At 41.2% G+C, this 23,953-nt stretch overlaps 1 protein-coding gene, 1 non-coding gene and 1 pseudogene across 2 annotated transcripts; 1 reads left to right on the plus strand and 2 right to left on the minus strand.

The window, feature by feature from the left end:
• Positions 1 to 9,437: 9,437 nt before the first annotated feature.
• Positions 9,438 to 10,617, minus strand: LOC121810731 (serine/threonine-protein phosphatase 7 long form homolog). The gene is made up of 4 exons (XM_042211478.1): positions 9,884 to 10,617; positions 9,727 to 9,814; positions 9,563 to 9,646; positions 9,438 to 9,473 (listed from the first exon to the last, which is right to left on the minus strand). The coding sequence occupies exons 1-4, from the start codon at positions 10,510 to 10,512 to the stop codon at positions 9,438 to 9,440; spliced, it is 837 nt and encodes a 278-aa protein (XP_042067412.1). The 5' UTR covers positions 10,513 to 10,617.
• A 1,726-nt stretch (positions 10,618 to 12,343) lies between these two features.
• LOC121810733 lies at positions 12,344 to 15,033 on the plus strand (annotated as a pseudogene).
• An 8,847-nt stretch (positions 15,034 to 23,880) lies between these two features.
• On the minus strand, positions 23,881 to 23,953 carry TRNAK-UUU. Its single transcript has one exon. It is a non-coding gene; the product is annotated as a tRNA-Lys (tRNA).

Consider the following 23,953-nt stretch of genomic DNA (forward strand, 5'->3'; position numbering starts at 1 on the left):
TGGGAGAGACTCATGGAGTGAGGGGGAAGGAACGATTTTAATGCAGCATTTAATGCTGTGTTGAAAAAACGATCCACTGAATCTATCCTCTCTCTCTCTTTTTTTAACATTTTATTTGTTTATTAAAGTAATTGTTTTAGTATTTGTTCACTTGTTCATTTAATTTGGTGTAGGTATGATCGGTTAAAGTTTATGACTGTCCGCGTTGAAGTTCCCGATTTTTTTTAGAACACAGGATGTATAGATTAAATTTTTGTTGAACTTTTGTTGGGTGTATTAGACATTAAAATTTGAATTTTGGGATCTTATTTATTATTTATTTAATTTTTTTTCATATAGGTGTAATTATTTACGTGTTCTATTCACTTGCCTAACGTTAAACAAACAACGACAATCCATCATAGCTCGGATTTAATCGCATAAAAGTTACTTATATAGATAATCAAGCTAATAATATAGTTTATAATAATATCGGCTTAGCGGGTCGTTACATGGACGATTAATAAATTTGTAAAACACAATAGTTCAATCATTATAATTCAAGCCAAAATAAATGATTTTATCCGAAACAAAAATCATTTTCATAGAATTTGAAGGGTCAAACTAATATTTTGAAAATCGGCCAATTCAATTGCGAACCAATTTTCAGTCCGGTCCGATTTGCATATTAAGACCGGAGGACTAATGTGTTGCATAAAATAAAAAAATCGACTGTTTATGGCTTTTGGAGGTCTTAAACATTTCTCAAAAATATTTGAAAATGTGTTTAATAGAGTTTGATCCGTTAACTTCTCAACAAGATATGAAACTCTTTGGACTAACTACAATATATAACACTCTTGTGATGCATAATAAACTTTATATATTGGTACTTTATAAAACATCAAACTTTTTGTCTCATGTTTAATTCTTACAAAACAATTAATTAATTTTAATATTTTATGTATATTATATTACCCACTCATTTGTCAAACCCTAGAAGACACAATTCAAGGAAAGAATCAAGTAAAGGAATAAATCTATTTTAGGAGAATACCAATTAGTGATTATACCTAGAATAGATTGATATGTTTCCAAATATACTTGTATTTCTCTCCTATAAAAAGAGATCATTGTATACAATGTAAAACACACAGAAATACAGAAATAAGAGAATCATAAACTTTGTTCTCTGCAATTCACCATGCCTAGCCTTTTATCCCTTATCCCTCTCGGTTACCATATTCAAGATGGTATCAGAGTAGGCTATTAAGGTGGGGACTCAGAGAGAGTTCATCACCGTCCCAAGGCTACCTTTCCCGACCGTCTGTCCTTAACCCTGTGAGCAAACAAAATGTCAGAAACCACCGAGAGTTCAAACACAGATCCACATAACACAAACACTTCAAACCAAACCAATTTTCCACCAGATTTCGTGGCACAATTTGCCGAATTCCTGAAATTTAAGGAATTTTCATCAGGGCAGAGCTCGAAAAACCCCTCAACCCAGCCAGAATCGCTGGGGGAAGTAACCATCAAAACAAAGCTCAACGGGAACAACTATCCCCTATGGGCCAACCTGATGAAGATGGCTATTGGCGGTAAAGGGCTGACCTCTCACATAATAGGAGTTTCAGACCCCGAACCGCTGATAACCGACCCAAATTACCCGAGGTGGCAGCAGAGAGATCACTGCACCTTCAATTGGATTATCAACAACATCGAATCCGACCTTGTAAACGAAGTTTCTCAATACGCGACCGCTAAGGACCTTTGGGAGGGTCTGGCAATCACGTATGGCAGCGAGAGAGATCCATTTCAGGTGTACGACCTACACAGACAATGTATGACGATCAAACAAGGAGGAATGACCTTGGAAGCATTGTGGCAAAAATTACAGGATCTGTGGATATCCATAGACGCCCGAGATCCAAGCACGATTGACCATCCTCCGTCAATCGAGAAAGACAATCAACGGACCCAAAGGATGAGGGTTTATCAGTTTCTTACCGCACTCGATGAACGGTATGAATCAGTCAAGAAGGAGATCATCAACGAAGAGCCATTACCGACTCCTCGAGAGGCATACGCGATGGTGAGGTGCAATGCCGACAATGTGCGAATATTGAAACCTACCGAACAACCAGGCTCCGGAATTGGAGCGGGATTGATCGTATTCGACCGCAACAGGACCAGTCAGCCTCCATCGCCACCACCGGCGCCGTCCCGGTATCCAGCCAATCACCGCAAAGGCGACGAAGATATAAGCAAATTGTTTTGTAGCCATTGCGGAGGAAAGAGGCATACAAAAGATACTTGCTTCCTCATTCATGGGTATCCCGAATGGTGGGATGAAATGAAGAAATCCAAGCTCTAGAGGGCGGCGAATCGCGGCGGACCGAGGGCATCGGCATCAGCAGCAGCGGCGGTCGGAGGCCAAGCCGCCTACGCCGAGCACGCGGAGGGTGGCTTCGGTACTCCAACCACCACCAGAAATTATGGCGGACGCGGGGAGGAGAAATCCGTGGTCATTGTCACGTCGGCGAGAGTGCAGATTGGAGGAGAAGCAAACGCGGCGGACCCGTCTAAGGTTTGGAGTGAAGGTAAAGGGGGGTTCTCTCATTTGAACCCTCCAAGTTCTGCCAAATCACGTTTTTTACCCCATCCCCATAGACTTATTATTTCCAGCCCCAAAACTCCTCACATATTGTACCCCGTACCTCACTTTGAAAATAACTCTTCTAAACTCCCCAAAATTCCTCATAAACACATTCCAGCCCCTAAACCTTGTGAAAATCTTGTGATATATCCCACAATAAAATGCCAATATTCCTTTGAAGCCTTGGCCATATCATCTACCTCAGAAATAGGAGAAAAGAATAAAAATTGGATTTTTGATTGTGGTGCAACTGACACAATGTCTTTTGATATGTCTGATTTTGAAAGTATTTCCAAGTCAAATAAAACCCATGTTCAAACTGCGAGTGGAGATCTGGCACCTGTTCAGGGGGCGGGGAACATCACTATCTCCCAAACCCTTCGACTCTCGAATTGCTTATTTGTTCCGTCACTATCTCACAAATTATTGTCAGTTAGTCATGCGACTAAAGAAATGAACTGCAAGTTACTAATGCAGCCTCGTTTCTGTTTACTGCAGGATACCCAAACGGGGACGATAGTTGGGCGTGGCACTGAACGACACAGATTGTACTATGTGGATGAGGTGGCCCATCAGAGTACTGCGTTGCAGTCTCACGGACTGACCGATAAGCAGGCTTGGCTTTGGCATCGCCGGTTAGGGCACCCATCTATAGGATATTTCCGTCTGCTTTTTCCTCAGTTGAATTCTTCTTTTACCTTTAATTGTGAAACATGTTTTTTGGCCAAAATCCATAGACATTCGTTTAAGTTAAATAATACTAGAGTGAAAACTTCATTTTCATTAATTCATTCAGATGTGCGGGGTCCTGCACCTGTTGCTGGGGGATCGGGCTTTTGCTATTTTTTGTTGTTTGTTGATGATTATACACGCATGACTTGGGTTTATTTCTTAAAAACAAAATCTGAAGTTTTTGACAAGTTCACCCAATTCTATACCTTCGTACAAACTCAATACAAACACAATATCCAAATCCTTCGATCCGATAATGTGGGGAGTTTGTCAATTCTAAAATGCAGTCTTTCTTCACTGAAAAGGGATTAGTCCACCAAACCACCTGTCCACATACTCCTGAACAGAATGGGGTAGCAGAAAGGAAAAACCGATATATTCTAGAAGTCACACGAGCCTTCCTAATCGAATCCCGAATCCCAAAATCTTTTTGGCCAGAAGCCGTAGCCACTGCTGTCTACCTTCTAAACCGTCTCCCTACCAAAATCCTAGACTTCAAAACACCTTTGGACATCCTATCTGCCCAAGCCACTATCCCATCATCTCTTCGTCTAGAACCTAGGATATTTGGGTGCTCCGTCTTTGTCCATATTCCAAAACACGAGCGGTCTAAATTTTCCCCTTGTGCAGTTAAATGTGTTTTCCTAGGGTATGGCCGGAATCAAAAGGGCTACAGATACTATGATCCTAAAATAAGAACCATGTATACCACCATGAACTGCGACTTTGTTGAGGGAGAATACTTCTATAGCCAACCTAGCGGTCAGGGGGAGAGTCGACCAGAAATTCCAGAAAATGACTCACTAGGCTGGCTACCGACACCAATACCCGAACCTACACCTACACCCGTACCCGAACCTACACCTACACCATTACCCGAGCTACACCAAACCAGGAAGAGAATCACAACAGTCAGGGGGAGGGAAACTTGACGAGTCCAAGTCAACCTGTTCTAAACGTCGGTCCACCAGAGACAGTTAGCGGTAGCGCCGGGCCGTCAAGTTCCAATGTGCAGGACGAGGAGTTCGGCGACACCTCGCTATCTACCCTGGTCAGGGATCCTGAGGTAAATAGTCATAACTCTGGAAATATTACTCCTGTGGAAGAAACTAATAGTGACAGGGAGAATGAGGAAATTGAGGAACAAGCAGACATGGGTTATGAGTTACCGCTAAGGAGTACGAGAGGCGTTCCTCCTCGGCGATACTCTCCAGACTGGAAAGGACAAAAGTCCCAATATTCTGTAACTAATCTTGTGCAGGGACATCTCACAGAAATGGCTAGAGCTTTTGAAGCTGCCCTCTATGAGGATGAGATTCCTCAATCCTTTGAGGAGGCGATGAAACACAAACATTGGAGGGAGGCAATGAAGAAAGAGATAGATGCCTTAATAAAGAATGGAACATGGGAGAAGTGTACTCTACCAAAGGGAAAGAAGCCAGTAGGATGTCGATGGGTCTTCACAATCAAAAGACGAGCAGATGGTTCAATCGAGAGGTATAAAGCACGACTGGTGGCTAAGGGATGCACTCAGGTCTATGGAGTGGATTATGCAGAGACGTTCTCTCCGGTAGCCAAGCTAAATACAGTTAGAACACTGCTGTCTATAGCTGCATCTAGAGATTGGCCTTTACATCAGCTGGATGTCACTAACGCCTTTTTACATGGAGAGTTGGAAGAAAATAAGGAAGTCTACATGGAAGCCCCTCCAGGTTTTCTTGGAGAATTCGGAGACGGACAGGTGTGCAGATTGAGGAAAACCTTGTATGGACTAAAACAGTCTCCCCGGATATGGTTTGGGAGATTCTGCCAGGCAATGTTCAAGCATGAGTATGAACAAAGCCACTCTGACCACACATTGTTCATTAAGAAGAAGGACGACAAGGTGACATGTCTGATCATCTATGTGGACGACATGATTATCACAGGAGACGATGAAAAGGAAATCAAGAATCTGAAGGAGAATCTATCTAAGGAGTTCGAGATGAAAGAGTTGGGGGCACTGAAATATTTCCTTGGAATCGAAGTCTTGAGATCGAAGAAGGGAATCTTCCAGAGACAGAAGAAATACGTACTGGATTTACTAGCAGAGACTGGTTTACTAGACTGCAAGCCCTCAGATATTCCTATGGTACCCAACCATGGATTGAAGATAGAAGAAGGAGCAAAGCTAGCAGACCGGGAGAAGTATCAACGATTGGTGGGAAAGTTGATCTATCTCTCACATACTCGACCAGATATTACCTATGCAGTTGGTATAGTCAGTCAGTTTATGCACAAATCGCAAGAAGACCATATGGAGGCTTCCTTGAAGATTGTAAGATATCTGAAGGGGACTGTAGGATACAGAGTACTTCTAGAAAAAGGAGGAGATCTGGAGGTTCATGGATACACTGACGCTGATTGGGCAAGCAATCCAGTTGACAGGAAATCTACGGGAGGATACTTCACGTTCGTAGGGGGAAACCTGGTCACTTGGAGAAGCAAGAAACAAAAGGTCGTTGCCTTATCTAGTGCGTAAGCAGAGTTCCGAGGAATCAAGAGTGGTTTAACGGAGATTATGTGGTTGCGGAGGTTACTTACGGAGATAGGATTCCCTCCAACACAGAAGAGTCAGTTATTCTGCGACAACAAGGCGGCGATCAGTATTTCAGAAAATCCAGTGCAACATGACAGGACTAAGCATGTGGAAGTAGATCGACATTTCATTAAGGAGAACCTAGAAAAAGGAGTCATAGAATTTCCTTTTGTGAGGTCAGAGGATCAGCTGGCAGACATCTTAACCAAAGCTGTGAATTCTAAAGTGTTCAAAGAAGTTCTTGGCAAGTTGAGCATCGGAGATGCCGCGGCTCAACTTGAGGGGGAGTGTTAAACCCTAGAAGACACAATTCAAGGAAAGAATCAAGGAAAGAAATAAATCTATTTTAGGAGAATACCAATTAGTGATTATACCTAGAATAGATTGATATGTTTCCAAATATACTTGTATTTCTCTCCTATAAAAAGAGATCATTGTATACAATGTAAAACACACAGAAATGCAGAAATAAGAGAATCATAAACTTTGTTCTCTGCAATTCACCATGCCTAGTCTTTTATCCCTTATCCCTCTCGGTTACCATCTTCAAGATCATTATATTTTATAACTAACGTTTTTTATAATATACAGTTGTAGGAAAATGATCAATACAAAGATTGATCTCATTACAAAATCCAGGCCAAATCCTGATTTTATTCTTACAAATCCTGATCTTTGTTAATATTTCATGTTTAATTCTTACAAAAAAATTAATTAATTTTAATATTTTAAGTAAAGCTTTTAATTGTATACTATATCTGTTTTATTCTAAGTAGAGTTTTTTCTACTCAATATCTGATTTTATGTTGTTTTGTTTTGCGAATTAATTTGTGATACAATAAAGAAGTGAGAATAAAATTGAGATGATGACGTTTCAGTTTAGAAAATATAGTACGGAGTAGTATGAATTATAGTGAAAAACGTTCCAAAATGAAAACGTTTAAGTTTAGAAAATATGGTAGTATGAATTATAGTGAAAAACGTTCCAAAATGAAAACCCATCACTTTGAGTGAGATGTAAGAAATATATACTCCTATTTGTTTAAGTATTTCAGTCTATTTTCGAGCACTAGAACGAAATCCATTCTTACCACAAGCTTTTAATAATATGGCCGTGATAAATTGCTATAACCAAATTGAATCATAAATAAATAATTTTGCTGGTTTACTTACTGTTCAGTTTATAAAACATTGCAGCAAACAACAAAATGGATAAGAAAAGGGCAAACTCTTGAGGTGCACAACACGAATAAAAGAAGTGGAGGGGTAAGAATGGAAATAATTAAAAATTGCTATCGTCTTGACTCTTGAATAAACAAACCAATAAACATACATAAGCCGTTGGGCCGTTTGCAGAAACAGTAACTCCGTTTGAAGAAGAAAAAGAAAAACCGCTTTACCGCCTGTGGCCAATAGGCGCACGAAACGTGTCAGCAGGCGAGAGGGCGTCCGGACATCGCCCCACCCACGATGGAGGTTTAGCCGTTTATGTGCTTCGCCTCCATTTTCTGTCGACTTCACCAAGCCACTACCAATGCCGAATAGAAGTAATTAAAAGCGTTACTTACACACACACACACACACACTATTCTTCGTGTTTGTACATAAATATATGTAAAAAAACATTTCTTTTTAGGCTCCTTTTATAGTAACAGTAATTATTTGTTATAAATCTTTAATTTGTTTTATATCATTGTTGTAGTAATAGAATATGCAAGTGGTTTGTCTGAGCTTTTCTTTAGCTCTTGAGTTCATCCAAGCATTCAATCACAGAGAGGTAAATCTCTGCAGTTCTTTCTTCAGCATTTCTCTGGGTTTTTTCTATTTTTGTTCTAAAATAGAACTTAGATTCCTCGTTTGTTCTAGCGTTTTTTTTGGTTCCGGATTTGGGAGAGACGCATGACCCTCATGCGTCTATTTTTAATGAGACGCATGACGATCATGCGTCTCTATTTTTTTTCGTTTTTTTTAACGACGCATGAGGGTCATGCGTCTTAGGTATAGACGCATCTCCCTCATGCGTCTATTGTTTTTTTAAAATATAATAGACGACGCATGAGCGTCATGCGTCTTAGGGAGAGACGCATGAGCCTCATGCGTCTCTAACTTGCTTAAATCAGTTCCCACGGCAGAATAGGCAGAATACGCGAGAGAAAGAGAGGAAGACAACCCGTGCGATTTCCTTGGCGATTTCTTGGCGATTCCCTTCATATTTCGGTAAGTTTCCTTCAATTTTTCAACATTGTTCTCGTATTTGTTGTTTATTTGCATATTATTAGGGTTTTGATAAATCTATTGTATACTTACTATATTAGGGTTTAATGAAAAAAATTGTCTTTAATTGTTGTTGGTTTGTATATATATTTTTGCAGAAATCATGCAAGTATACGTGAGTTTATATTGGGGTGGTAGAATATATCAACTTCCTCAAGTGGGTATTTGTTATGATCCTCCTCGTGCGAGAGCTTCCATCGTATTGGATTCATGTGTCTCATTATCTGAATTAGTTGCAATGATATGTGTTAAGATAAGAATAGATTCAAACCAACACTTCATCGAAATATCTTGGAGGCATTGTTTCTTGGGTACCGGTACGAGTTATGTATGTACTGCGGTTGACAGTGATCAAAGTGTGTTTTATATGTTCAATGCGGCTCTAAATTCTACTCGGCATATTGAATTATTTGTTGAGTATTCGTATGTTGGAAATGCCTTCATCCCACCAATTGTTGATTATGGTGTTGGATCATCTACGAGGTTTGAACTTTTCAGCATGGATTGCGGTATGAATGAGCAAACAGATGTTGCAGATGCTGCTGATGTTGGATTGAATACTCAAGAGAATGTAGAAGAGCATGATGGTGTTCATGTTGTACGAAGAGACCTTGATGATCCAGAATTGTCGTCATCCTCGTCTGATGAGATTTTAAGTGATTATTCTGGAGCTGACTCTAGTGATGAGGAGGTAGTGTATAAACCCGTCGTGCAAGGTGAACAACCACTTCCAGAATACGTTCACACCGGGTTGAAATATTGAGAAGCGGGGTACTCCATGACATCACCGTTGTTCGTATCTTCGAGGGTAGTCCTAACAATTTCTCGAATCTGGCGCACTCGGGGGTCCATTTCGTCTTCCGTAGTTAAATGGAAAACCCGCTGAAAAGCCTCAACCTAGACAAAAAATGATACCAATATCAATAAGAAACAATCTATATCACATGAAAGCATATAGTTTAATATAACAAACTTACAAATAGTCGCATCGAAGCAGCCGACTCATTCATCCCAGCAGTGGCCCGTGCCCCAGGCCGAGTCATGTACGTCACGGTAATTCTGTTATACCACGCCATATAACCCGAGCTCATGGGAATATCCAAAGACATTGGTGCGGCGTATTCGGCAGCTTGGAACCTTTCGTACCTCATGTCCCACTCCCCAATGTAGAACTGATGCGTGTTTGCCCAGTTGTTGCCCTTCTTACCACGCCGATCATTTTTGCCTAAATGGTCGGCGTTCCTTAGCATCCTGTCTACATTCTGCGGTATATCCTGATACCGATTGAACTGTCGTCGCACTCGTCCAGGCTCATGGGCCACGACATAGGCCCAACATACCAAGTAGGTCTCGCACAGAGAGCATCCAGTCACATCATTGCAGTAGTCAGGCAGTATGCAATGTGCGTATGGCGTCCAGATAAACTACAAAACAGCAATGCAAATGCCACTGAATAATTCCGTAATAAGTTCTTAAATGAAGTCTAAACCGAAATAATACTCACCTGGCCAGGTCTAATCAGAGATATTTGGTCACGATAATGCTCAACCGAGTGTCTAGGAGCATTTCCTATCTGCGTTGTTCCTTTCCACCTGTACATATATTTGATGTAAGCAAATAATCCAATATAAATTAATAAATAAATATTTAGATATATATACCTGGCACCACATGGTGTATATGGCTCGTGCACAACTGGTCCAATGAACGCAGGCCTCAATGTGGGCATTCTTTCCCACGCCCATAGCTGCAGAAGCATCATTGGCCCGCCCAACTCTTTTCTCTTATCCATGGAAGCCTCGCACAGATAATGATAAAGGTAGGCCAATGCCGCACTTCCCCAACTAATATTCTTCACCTCTTCTGGATCCCCAAGCCCATTCAACCACATAAATGGCACCTTACACCCCGTGGTGTCCGGTAGAATGAGACCTCCTAATAAAATTAGGGCATGGATACGTGCCCTTTGGATGTATACGTACATAGGTAGGTCATCACCCAGAGGCATCCTTGTCTGGTTGATCAGTGCGGTCATCAGCAAACCGCCTTGCTTTGTCTCTGTGGAAGTATCTGGTATCCATCCCAACAGATCGCGGCACTTGCTGGTCCAGTCTGGAAAGTTGTCATGATAGTCACGCCCTGTGAAAACGCGACCATCCGCCCTCAAGCCCCAAATGGCTTGCACATCTTCCAAGGTGATCGTCGCCTCACCGATCGGTAGATGGAAAGTGTGCGTCTCCGGTCTCCAACGCTCAATCAACGCCGTGATCAGCTCGTTGTCCACCTTCATGGGCTTCCCACAATCGATCACGCCTTTGAAACCAAAGACGTCAAGCCAATATCTAACATTCTCGTGAATTTCGACGTCCCAAGTCTTGCTTTCTGTCCTTCGGACTTTAAAGACTTGGGTTGTGCCCTCTTTTTTTGAGTTTATGTGAAATGTGATGTTTCTGCAAATTTAGCAAGGACGGGTCTTCGGGTCCATATAATAATTGCCCACTAGAACTTGAAGTCTCCATCTAATCTAAGTACATATTCACGAAACAACAATTACAAACTAACATTTACAACACAAATTACATATCCATTCAAATTCATCTTCAAAATAACAACACATCATAAACCAAATGATTGATTCACTCCAATTCAACACCATTCATGCTTTATAAGGCCTAATTTACATATAGCTACTAAATTAGAAGGTTAAGTTAAAATATGCAATTCAACCTATACTTTATTCTTCAATATCAACCAAAATCACAACACCAAGCATCTCTAATATATGAATAACTATACAATAGAATGAATTTAGCCACTAAAATCCATTACAATTAACTAAACACCAAAAAATCGGACAAAATTGACCAATTTGTTATAAACCCTAATTTACAAAAATTAGGGGAAATCTAAACAAACTATGCAAATTAACAACAAATAAGGAAGGAATGTTGAAGGATTGAATGAAACTTACCGGAAAACGAGAGGAAATCGTCGGATTCGCCAAGAAATCGCCAAGGAATCGCCGGAAGTCGCCTATCAGAATTCTCTCTCGCGTGTATTCTGCCTTCTGCCTCTCGCGGAACTGATTTAATTCGAAATAGAGACGCATGAGCTTCATGCGTCTCTCTCTAAGACGCATGATGCTCATGCGTCGTCTATTATATTTTAAAAAAACAACAGACGCATGAGGGAGATGCGTCTATACCTAAGACGCATGACCCTCATGCGTCGTTAAAAAAAACGAAAAAAAAATAGAGACGCATGATCCTCATGCGTCTCTATGAAAGACGCATAATTGTCATGCGTCTCATTAAAAAGAGACGCATGAGGGTCATGCGTCTCTCCCAAATCCGGAACAAAAAAAAACGCTAGAACAAACGAGGAAGCTAAGTTCTATTTTAGAACAAAAATAGAAAAAACCCGCATTTCTCTTCTTTCTATTTGTAGCTTCTTCACTCCAATCGCTGTTGCACACATGTTGATGTTGCTATTTTGGAGTCTGTTCGTATTATTACTGTACTAATAATTTGGAAAAGCCTCTGGATCTAAAGATTCTGTTGAATATTTGTGCTGTGGGAATTGGGCAGCTGCTTGTTTTTGAAGGGGAATGTTGTGATTGATTTCACATTTCCGATACAATTTTTTCTCTGTATTCGTTTCCGAATTTTCTAGCAAAAGGGTGTTGGCGATTACAGTTGAAAGCTACAACTGAACCAACAAGTTTGAGTTTTTGATAAGTAACTACTTCGTGATCTCATTTCAAGTTTTAATTTATAAGCCACTATATTGAACTGCTTTAGTTTCATACTTTCTTTTCCACTCCTTTCCTTTGGGTTGGAAAGGAACAACTCTTTCATTTCAAGATTTCTCAAATACTCGAATTTTATCCTATGTTTTTGTATTAGCTGCTCACCATATGAATATGTTGCATTCAACTAAAATGGATTGTGATAATTTACTAGGAAGAGCATGTGAAGTTTTTAAAGTCTGATAATCTCCCAATTATTCCTTTTCTTGAGGAAAGTAGATACATTTGAATTCAAGATTGTTTACGATTGCTGCACTTGTGGATAAAAACTCAAATAAATATAATGGTTGCTGACCTCTCTCTCATTGTGTAAATGTGCAGCGTAGGCGGGGTGTGAGAACTTGCTCAAGCATAAATGAATCCATTCCCCAAAAGAGGAATGGATCCAGATTCCAGAACCAAAAAAAGCGAAGGATTTTCCTTCAAACTCTGGCAATTACCATGAGCCAGTTCACCCTCGATCACACCATTCCCAGATGAAGTATTGGAGAAAGTCCTGTCATTCGTTGATTCACATAAAGACAGGAGCTCAGTCTCCTTTGTACGCAAAGATTGGTATAATGCTGAGAGATGGACAAGATCAAAGCTTTTTTATTGGAAACTGCTATGCAGTGTCACCAGAAATAGTGGCTAGAAGGTTCCGAAGAATTAAGAGTGTTACACTTAAAGGGAAGCCAAGATTTTAGGATTTTAATATGCTGCCACTGAATTGGGGTGCTATTGTGCATTCTTGGTTGGTTATGTTTGCCAAAGTTTACCCTTTCTTGGAGGAGCTGAGGCTGAAGAGGATGACCATTACCGATGAGAGCCTGGATCTCTTGGCAAAGTCATTCCCTGGCTTCAAGGCTTTATCTTTGTCAATGCGCGATGGATTCACTGAAATTGGGCTCAAAGCAATTGCTAGTCATTGCAGGTGCCATCTGCTTATATCTTTTATTATTAAGTTAGTTCATTTGTCTGTGTGTGTTGATTACTATCTATTTCGGCTCCAGTTTTGGACCTTGTGGTTTTGTGGAAGCAATAGTACTTTATTTACTGGGTTTTAAATTATTGACTTTTAGGGTGTGTTTGAAATTTAGGTTTTCTGGCAAAAAGACAGCTGTAGCTTCTATCATTAGATAGTGTGAAATGAACCATTTATCGGCTAGATGATGCAAAAGAAAATTTAGCTTTTTGTCCGTGATAGAGAAAGATGTTGCCAGCATATTGACTAATAAGATGTTTTCCAAACTTGAAGTGACTCTGAACTGATTTGTTCTTAACATTAATGAAGGATATAATTGAATCTGTACATTTGTTTCTAGGAACTTGACTGAGCTCAACATACAGGACTGTAGAACAGAGGAGGTTGGTTAAGTTGCTTCCCGGAAAACTTTACTTCGCTGGAAATTCTAAACTTTACTCGTCTCAATGGTGATGTAAATTTTGATGACCTGGAGAGACTTGTTAGTCGATGCAAACTACTAAGAGTTCTGAAGGTGAATGATAGAATTACTTTGGAACAATTGCAACGGCTGATTGTGCATGTTCCTCTACTAACAGAGCTTGGCACTGGCTCCTTCCTGCAAGAACCTACGCCTCGCCAATATGAAGAGATTGAAACTGCATTTTGTAATTGTAGAAATCTCCAGGCTCTTTCGGGTTTGTGGGAAGCAACTCCCTTGTATCTCCCTCTTCTTTATGGAGCTTGTGCCAGTCTGACTTTCGTGAACATGAGCGAAGTACCCCCTTCAAAGTGGTGAATTCGCAAAGTTTCTTGCTCACTGCCCCAATTTACGATGCCTTTGGGTAAGAATTTGTTTGTACTACTTTATGAAGTTTTATTATTGGAAAAACTTGATGATCATAAAATAAGAAAAAGATATTAAAATGTGCTCCATCATATAAACTATCAGAGTTAAGTGCAAAATTAGCTAAACGCGCACTGAATGAGTGCCGTTCTCATTTTTCTATAAGACGTTTCTCCATGGATTGGCATTATTGCAGTTTCTTCCTTCTTTAAAGTAGTATACTTTAATTCTAGTGACTTACTTATCTCTACAACTATAGTTATGTCTAATGTCTCCTTACTTGTAGTCTATATCTCAAAGTTCCCTCCATATGTAGGTCATGGATTCAGTTGAAGACAAGGGGCTGGAGGCTGTTGGTTCGAGCTATCCCTTGCTTGAAGAGCTACGTGTCTACCCTGCAGATCCATATGACAGGCATCATCGTGATGGGGTGACTGAATTGGGTTTCTTGGCAGTGTCTCGTGGATGTCCCAAACTCCACTATGTTCTCTACTTCTGCAGGAGGATGACTAATGCTGCTGTTGTTACCAGAGTGCATAATTGTCCCGATTTTACCCACTTCCGTTTATGCATTATGACCCCGTACCAACCAGATTACCTCACAAACGGTCCCTTGGATGACGGCTTTGGTGCTGTTGTCAAAACCTGCACGAAAATTAAAAGACTTTCAGTTTCAGGCCTTCTAACTGATCAGACATTTGCGTATATTGGCAAGTATGCTAAAGATCTCGACACTCTGTCTGCTGCTTTTGGTGGCAGTAGCGATTTGGGAATGCAGTGTGTCTTGGAAGGCTGTCCTAAGCTGAGGAAGCTCGAGATTAGAGATTGCCCCTTTGGAGACTCTGCTCTCGTCTCTGGACGAGAGAAATATGAGATGATGCGGTCATTATGGAGTCATCGTGCAGTGTGACGATGAAAGGTTGCAGACTACTCGGGAGGGAGAATCCAAGACTCAATGTTGAAGTGATTAGAAAGGATGAAGACCAAGCTCACAAAGTCTATGTCTATCGTTCTGTAGCAGGGCCAAGGCGCGATTCCCCGCCATTTGTTCTCACACTTTGACAGTCAAGGGAAAGCCATTCTTGGTCACTCTTTGTTCTCTTCTCTTCTCTTCTCTTATATAAACAAGTTTCTAGATCTTTCTCCAATAGCTCATTGTCATGTTAACTAATCTGGGATTAAGGAGGGATAACGAGGTAAATGTTTTATGTTAGTGTTTGAGCTCATCAAGATCGGATTGAGCTGGTGGAAGAATCAAGTCAGGAAATAGCCGTTGGGAACCAAAACAGGAACTAGCCGTTGGAAACGGTTATAACCGTTGTTCGGCAAAAGGAAGCTGTTCGGCAAAAGGAAGCTGTTCGGCAAAGGAAGCTGTTCGGCAAAGGAAGCTGTTCGGCGGTTTTCTTGATCGATACTTCTTAAGGGAGTTGCGATTCATTCCAGAACCAACAACAACAGAAATCAAAAGTGATAGAGAGAGAATTCAAGAGAGGAAGTGTTATCTTTCAGCTGTGCGTTTTTAGCTCTCGAAGCAAGAAGTTTTCGGGCGAGTTGAGGGTTTTCCATCTTGTAAATTCTTGAGAGTTTTGAGTGCTCTTATGTTTGTAATTTCTCGAGTGATCAATAAAGAAACACACCAGATTCTGCCCGTGGATGTAGGCTTACGCCGAACCACGTAATTCGCTTGTGTTCTTCCTTGCATGTTGTCATTTCATTAATTTGCATTTCGATCATCACAACCGTAGGTTCGTTCTTCACAACGTGGCGCCGTCTGTGGGAAATTCGTCCACTGAATTGATCGAGAAGGCATAAAGTTTTGGGAGTTCTTTCTTTGTTTTTTTTTTCCTCAAGAAGGCGCTCAACCTGTTTGAATAATGGCTGCAGCAAGGTTTGATGTTGAAAGGTTCACAGGCCAAAATGATTTTGGCCTATGGAGGCTGAAGATGAAAGCAATCTTGATGCAACAGGGTTTATGGGAAACCCTAAATGGTGGAGGCAGTAATGAGGAGGAGAAGCCCGAGCCTGATGAAAAGGAGAAGGCAAAGGCTCAAGACAGAGAGTACAAGGCATATAGTACCTTGATACTCAACCTCAATGACAGAGTCCTCAGAGAAGTTTCAAAGGAGGAGACAGCGGCTGGAGTTTGGTCCAAGTTGGAGTCATTATACATGGCCAAATCCTTGGCAAATCGGCTGCACCTGAAGCAGAAACTTCTCACTTTCAAGATTGCTGATGGAAAAGGTGTGTTGGAACAGCTCGAAGAATTTGGGAAATGCATCGATGATCTTGAGAAGATTGATGAAGAGATTAAAGATGAGGACAAGGCTCTGATGTTGTTGAATTCCTTGCCACCAAGTTATGAGCATTTCAAGGATGCTATACTTCTTGGTAGAGAGTCCAAGATTGGATATGAAGAGGTGTACTCTGCTCTAAAGCTCAAGGAAATCCAGAAATCTAATCCAAAGTCCACTGAAATGGTGTCTGAGAGTCTGAGTGTTGCTGATCACAAGAAGAATGTGAAAAGAAAGTCACAGAAGAAGCCATGGAAAAACAAGACAGCTGACTGGAAAGAGACCAGATCATGCCATCACTGCAAGAAACCAGGCCACATAAAGAAGAATTGTTGGGTTTGGAAGAAGAAGCAGGCCGAGGAAGAGAATGGCAAGAACAATGCTGATATTGCAGAAGAGTTGGTGGTCCCGGAGGCTCTGTGTGTGACTGAGGACATGGAAGAACTTCCATGGATCATGGATTCTGGATGTAGCTTCCACATGTGTCCAACTAGAAGTCATTTTGAGGAAATCAAGAATGCAGCTGGATCAGTTTTGTTAGGAAATGACCAGATATGCAGAATCAGAGGAGTTGGGTCCATCAGGCTTAGACTTCATGATGGCTCCATCAGGTTACTCACTGGTGTGAGGTTTATTCCAGAGATTAAGAGGAATTTGATCTCTATTGGAGTGTTGGATGCAGCAGGATATAATTGCATATTATCTGATGGGATTATGAACATCGTCAAGAATGGTGATGTTGTTATGATGGCTGAGAGAAAGAGAAGCCTATACTATCTAAAGGCAAGTGTGGTTACTGGATCTGTGAATCTGGTGCAGGTATTAGACTTAAGAATGTGGCATCTCAGACTCGGACACTTGGGAGAAACTGGAATTAAAGAATTGGCCAAGAAGGAGCTGATTAAGCTGGAAAATCCCAATGAGCAGTTGGTTTTGTGTGAGCAATGTGTGCTCGGAAAGAGTAAGAAACTGCCCTATGGAAGAGGAATTCACAGCTCAAAGTCACCACTAGACTATGCCCACAGTGACTTGTGGGGCCCAGCTACACCAGCTTCATTGGGTGGAGGTAGATACTTTCTATCCATTATTGATGATTTTTCTAGAAAATTATGGGTGTTTATCTTGAAGGAAAAGTCAGAGACATTCATGAAATTCAAGGAGTGGTGTAGGGAAGTGGAGGTGGAGAAAGGGTGTTCTTTGAAGTGTTTAAGAACTGATAATGGGCTGGAATTTCTGAGTGGGGAGTTTGATTCTTTCTGCAAGCAGAAAGGTATGAAGAGGCATAGGACATCTCCATCTAATCCCCAACAGAATGGAGTTGCTGAGCGCATGAATAGAACCATCCTAGAGCGAGTTAGGTGTATGCTCTTTGGCTCTGGAATGGCTAAGAGATTCTGGGGTGAGGCTGTGAGTATGGCAGCAGTTCTCATCAATAGAAGTCCTTCTTCAGCTATAGCTTTTGACACTCCTGATCAGAGATGGTATGGAAAGGCCATGGATTATTCGAATATGAAGATTTTTGGTTGTATGGCTTATGCACACATCAGGCAAAGTAAGTTGGAGCCAAGGGCCTTGAGATGTGTGATGATTGGATACCAAAAGGGAGTGAAGGGCTACAGACTGTGGTGCATAGAGCCAGGAAATCAGAAAGTTATTATCTCTAGAGATGTGCAATTTGAAGAAAGTAGGATGCCATTTCTGGAAAAGGCTCAAGAGAGCCAGAGGCCATCTCATTCTGAGAAAGAACCAGAGCCTGAGAGGATGGTGGAGATGGGTGTTCCAGAACCTGAGGAGGCTGAGGAATCAGTTCAGGTGGAGGTTTCTGGAGCAGATAGAATTGCTGAGCCTGAACAGCAGATGGGAAATCATAGTGAACAAGAAGAAGCAGATGCTGATGTCTTGAACCCTGAAGAAGAGCAGCAGGATTTGGGTGACTATGTTCTAGCCAGAGATAGGGTCAGAAGAATCCCTAAACCATCTACAAGATACAGTGAAGAAGAATACTTGCTATATGCACTATGTGTTGCAGAAAACATAGAGTATGCAGAGCCTTCAAGCTTCAAGGAAGCTATGAGTTCTAAGGAGAGCAAGCAGTGGATGGAGGCTATGATAGATGAAATACAGTCCCTGATCAAGAACAAGACATGGGTGCTTGTGAAGAGACCTTCCACACAAAAACCAGTGAGTTGTAAGTGGATATACAAGAAAAAGTTGGAGGTTGGGAACAAGATTAGGTTCAAGGCTAGGCTTGTAGCTCGGGGGTTCACACAAGAGGAGGGAATAGACTATAATGAAGTATTTTCTCCAGTGGTAAAGCATGCCTCAATCAGAATTTTGCTAGCTATAGTTGCTCAAAGAAGTTGGTTTTTGGACCAACTTGATGTGAAGACAGCCTTTCTTCATGGAGAGCTTGAGGAAACTATATACATGAATCAGCCAGAGGGATTTGTGATACATGGGAGTGAAGATAAGGTTTGTCTACTAAAGAAAAGTCTATACGGTTTGAAGCAAGCAAGTAGACAATGGCATATCAAGTTTGATGAACATATGCAGAGTATGGGATTTATAAATTCCAGATATGATAGTTGTGTCTACTTCAAATCAAAGTCTGAGGGACCTGCTGTGTATTTGCTATTATATGTAGACGACATCTTGCTTGCTGGACCAGATAGACAGGAGCTAGATAGGGTGAAAGCCTTATTGAAAAAGGGATTTGAAATCAAGGATCTGGGGAGTGCTAGCAAGATTTTGGGAATGGATATATTCAGAAATGCAGATAAGAGGGTGTTGTGGTTGTCCCAAGAAGGCTACATTCAGAAAGTACTGCACAAATATCAGATTGACAAGAGTAGAGCAACCTCAGTTCCACTATCACAACAGACTAAGCTGTCCAAATCACAATGTCCCAGAAATCAGCAAGAAGAAAGAGAGATGAGCCAGATACCTTATTCCAACATAGTTGGGAGTGTGATGTATATGATGATATGCACAAGGCCTGATATTTCTCATGCGGTAAGCGTGGTGAGCAGATACATGTCCTGTCCGGGAAGAGAGCACTGGTTGGCTTTGAAAGGGATTCTCAAGTATCTCAAAGGAAGTAGTGATCTGGGAATAATGTTCAAATCAGAGAATGAAGGAGATAAGGATAGCATTATTGGGTTTTGCGATTCAGATTATGCAGCTAACCTTGATAATAGGCGCTCACAATCTGGGTACATATTTACCTTGTTCGGCTCCGCGGTGAGCTGGAAGTCTAATCTCCAATCCGTGGTGGCTCTATCGACGACGGAGGCAGAGTATATAGCTCTTGCTGAGGCAGTAAAGGAAAGCTTCTGGCTTAGGGGTATAGTTGGTGATTTTGGGGTGAAGCAAGAGAATGTTGTGATCAAGTGCGACAGCAATAGCGCGATTTGTCTCTCGAAACATCAGACATATCATGAACGCAGCAAACATATAGACGTGAGGCTGCATTTCATTCGAGATGAGGTTGAGAAGGGTGCGGTGAAGATTGAGAAGGTCAGCACCGAGCACAATGCGGCTGATGCACTTACTAAAGCCCTACCAAGGTCCAAGTTCCGACATTGCTTGGATTTGGTTGGGGTGGTCCGAAATTTGTAAGTATGGGAAGGAAGGTGGAACTGGTAGTGATGGATCTTAGATTGCTCAAAGGTGGAGGATTTGTTAGTGTTTGAGCTCATCAAGATCGGATTGAGCTGGTGGAAGAATCAAGTCAGGAAATAGCCGTTGGGAACCAAAACAGGAACTAGCCGTTGGAAACGGTTATAACCGTTGTTCGGCAAAAGGAAGCTGTTCGGCAAAAGGAAGCTGTTCGGCAAAGGAAGCTGTTCGGCAAAGGAAGCTGTTCGGCGGTTTTCTTGATCGATACTTCTTAAGGGAGTTGCGATTCATTCCAGAACCAACAACAACAGAAATCAAAAGTGATAGAGAGAGAATTCAAGAGAGGAAGTGTTATCTTTCAGCTGTGCGTTTTTAGCTCTCGAAGCAAGAAGTTTTCGGGCGAGTTGAGGGTTTTCCATCTTGTAAATTCTTGAGAGTTTTGAGTGCTCTTATGTTTGTAATTTCTCGAGTGATCAATAAAGAAACACACCAGATTCTGCCCGTGGATGTAGGCTTACGCCGAACCACGTAATTCGCTTGTGTTCTTCCTTGCATGTTGTCATTTCATTAATTTGCATTTCGATCATCACAACCGTAGGTTCGTTCTTCACATTTTAGGTTACTCTTACTATGATGTTTCTCTCCTTTGGCTGTCATCATCAACGTCTCCTGTTTTGTACATGCATGAATCTTTCAGTTTCAGTTTCAGTCTTTGTGGTCCAAGGTGAAATGTTGCACTGAATGTGCTTTGCTCAAGAATTTTATGTTTTGGATTTAGAAAAATATGAAACGGCTGGAAAATGTCATTTTTTTACTAAAATAGACTGTCAATGCTAATTAACTAAGTTTTGAGTGGATTAGAATACTAATCCGATTTTAATTAGAAACTTAAATATAAACTAAATTTTTGCATTTTCTAAATAGAAATGAGCTTAATAAATAGTAAAAGAAAATAGAATCAACAAGATCAGAGCCATCTCATTTCCTCAAACTCAATCTATCATCTTACTGTTAGCTCTCGGGGATAGAGATTTATAAACACAACATGAGGTGCTGTTCCGCAATCGACATCGTACCAATTACTTAAACAAGTCAACGACGATGAATTAAGCCATGTCTTCTCCATTGCATATCTCCACCGCTAAATAATTGGATTCACTGATGACCATTTTCTTCATTGCATTTCTCCACAGTAAAAGAAATGACCATTTTTGGATCGTTTTTCTTTGTTCGGGATTCAAAGTCCAAAAGTGGAGCAATATTCTGGATCAAAATTATAAAATGGTTATACGTTTCGGACTAAAAGTAGACTTTAGTCTTTTTTTCTATTCATTTAAAATGAAAGTATTAGATTTGCAAAAGTACATCACATAAGAGGACACTACACTAGTTCCAAACTTCAGTAAATAATAGTAGTACTAACATTATATTTACAGTAGGCAAGAATTTTGATTGGCAAAAGCATGGGGGCCAACAGTTATTGATCTAGAAAGATGAAAAACCATTGTCAATAATCTTTCAATGCACATATCGATTTAATTGATCCAAGAATCGGATCACATATTTTCACGTTACTGTTAGGCCACCAGTCCCCCACCTTAACTGGCAATTGGCATATGCATTAACTAATCACAATCCACCTTAACCAATTTCTTGTCATTGTAACATGCATGTAATTTGTGTTAGCAAAAATAAATACAGTTAGAATTAATCTTTTACAATAACGTTATAGTAACAGCCATATGGAATAGTCAGATGAGCTGAACTCTCACATTTTTCTTCATCAAATGCTAAACCAACACTTGACATGCTCTAATCTCCACTTGATTCCATCACCATTCACCATGTGCAGAATCTCTAAAAAGAATCAAGAATGCCAGATTCCATTGAAAATGGTGCCTTATCTATTGGAAGACATCTTTCTGACAATTTTCTTAGCATCCGAGAACTGAGCATCCGCAAGCTTCTCGATGTGCTTAAGGTATCCGGAAGTCGCAATCTTCTTCCTGGCAGTAGCGCTGCTGCTCGTCAACGACGTCAATATCGAAAGCAGCATGTTCTTGTTCACTGCATTGTTCACCTCCAGCATCCGCAGCACCAGTCCCAGATTCTGATCACTCTGCACGAACTTCTTCCTATTCTTCCGAACCACAATCATGCTCGAGACGAGATCGTCTCCGCCGCCATCTCACGAATCTCCACCGATTTCGAGTCTAGAAGCTTCACCAAAACCGGCATGAACCCGGCCTCCCCCATCACCTTCCTCCCTTCTTCTGAAGTCCCCGATACCCAAAACGCCGTCTTCAACGACAGTTCTTGGACCGAGACCTCGCCGCGTCGGAGGAAGTAGAGTATGTGATCCATGAAACCGTAATTCACCAGCAAATGTAGTGAATTTTGCGATGAGCAGCAGATGTTCACTATCCCACTCAATGCCATCTCTCGTGTCTCGTTGATAAGGTCGATTTGGGGCAGAAGACTCTCACCAATCCTCGAATTCCACCTTCTTCAATGATCATTTCCTTTACCGATTCATCGTTGCAAGCCATGGTTTGCAGCAAATCAACTGACTTAATTTTGATGATTTCATCGTTACACTTTGCCAGATTAATAAATAGAGAAATTCCGCCTTCCTCCATCACGAACCTTTTTATTTCTTCGACTCCGACGCGATTCTTCAGCACCGCACAAGCCAGCGCGACCAATTCCACACCGACACCGCCGCCGCCGCTACAAATCTTCAAGAGGGCAGTGATCCCTCCATGTGACAAAATCGACCACGCATTTTCTGAATTCTCCGTCACTGAAAGCAGACACGTGGCGGCGAGCATTTTTACTCCCTTCGTTCCCTATTCAACAACCCTAATCAAAGGAGCAATCACCCCAGCGCCGATCAATGCGCTCTTGCAAGACTCAATCTGTGCAATTAAACACACACACTTCGCAGCCTCTTGCTGAATTTCATCATCGAGAAAGTTTACCAGAAATCCGATGATATCATCCAGCTGCAGAGCGACGGTTACGTATCTCTCGTCTTCTCGAATCACTTCATTGAAAGGGAGGAGCGCTTGCTTCTTCATCTCAGCGCTCCCAATCCTGAACCTTGACAGCAAATCGATGACGTAGAATCGGATGTCGTCCATCGGCGCGGCGGCGATACGACGATGGCGTCGCTGCGGACGAGCAGTCCCGCGGCGTAGATGTCGAAAATGGTGGAGATGTGAGCGTCGATTTTGGCGGAGACGATGTCGAGATGGCTCTGCATAAGCAGCTTCTCGCTGTTCAAGCACTGCTTCGCAGCTGTTGAGAGTGGGTAAGACGGAGTCTAGAAGTGGCGGGAGAGATGGAATTTGTGCGGCGGATTGGAAGTTGTGGATGGGGGTGAGATTGGAGAAGAGGTCTTGGAATTTGGAGCGGATGGTTTGGCATTTGGGGGAGAAGAGAAGAGTTTGATGGAATGGGAGAGAGAAATCAGGAGAATAGCTTGGTCTAGTGTGGATGGATGATCAGTTGAACTACTGTTTTCTTCATCCATTTCTGAGGAGTAATTTATCTGTTGCGGTTGTGACAGAGTGCATGTGCTTCATATTAATTGTAATAAGGTAGGAGTATTATTATCTGAGTCACTCACAAGTCACGCCTCATAAACATGCTTATATTATATCTACTACTCTTTCCTCTTCGCCATACTATTAATCTCATAGGATTTGAAACAGTTTAAGCTGGAATTTATGTTTAACAATACAACTCATAAATTTACTTATATTTTGTAATAATTGAAAATGCCAATATTATGAGTCTATCTTATTTCAGTCTGATTGCTCATTTCAGGCAGCATTTACTTTATAAGGCATTTGCGGGAAGTGTAGTAGTCTAAGACAGATGCGGATGTTAAAAACAGAGTGATAGTTAGTTGTCCGAGGTGTTTTCGAGCAAGTATATTAACCACTATTCTTGACGGCGTAGACCCCATGAATTAACCATAAAAAAGTAGAAACATATTAAGAACAAGAAATAAACAAGTGGACCAAGAAATGACCAAAAACTTAGAAACAATTAAGATGAAGAAATAAACAAGTGGACCAAGAAATAACCAGTAGAATCTAAGATGAAAAAAATTAAATATAACAAATAAACAAATGGAAAAAGAACGCCGTCTGTGGGAATCGAACCCAGGACCACATGGTTAAAAGCCATGCGCTCTACCAGCTGAGCTAAGACGGC

This window comes from Salvia splendens, chromosome 7 (assembly GCF_004379255.2).
Source record: "Salvia splendens isolate huo1 chromosome 7, SspV2, whole genome shotgun sequence".
NCBI classification, from domain to species: Eukaryota; Viridiplantae; Streptophyta; class Magnoliopsida; order Lamiales; family Lamiaceae; genus Salvia; species Salvia splendens.

Bases quoted from the DNA above. Each gene is read 5' to 3' on its own strand.
- LOC121810731 (XM_042211478.1), bottom strand. From the start codon at position 10,512: ATGAAGGTGGACAACGAGCTGATCACGGCGTTGATTGAGCGTTGGAGA. The intron at 9,647-9,726 runs GTGAGTATTATT...GCTGTTTTGTAG, and splicing joins CTCTGATTAGACCTGGCCAG to TTTATCTGGACGCCATACGC. The intron at 9,474-9,562 runs GTATGTTGGGCC...GAATGTAGACAG, and splicing joins CTCTGTGCGAGACCTACTTG to GATGCTAAGGAACGCCGACC.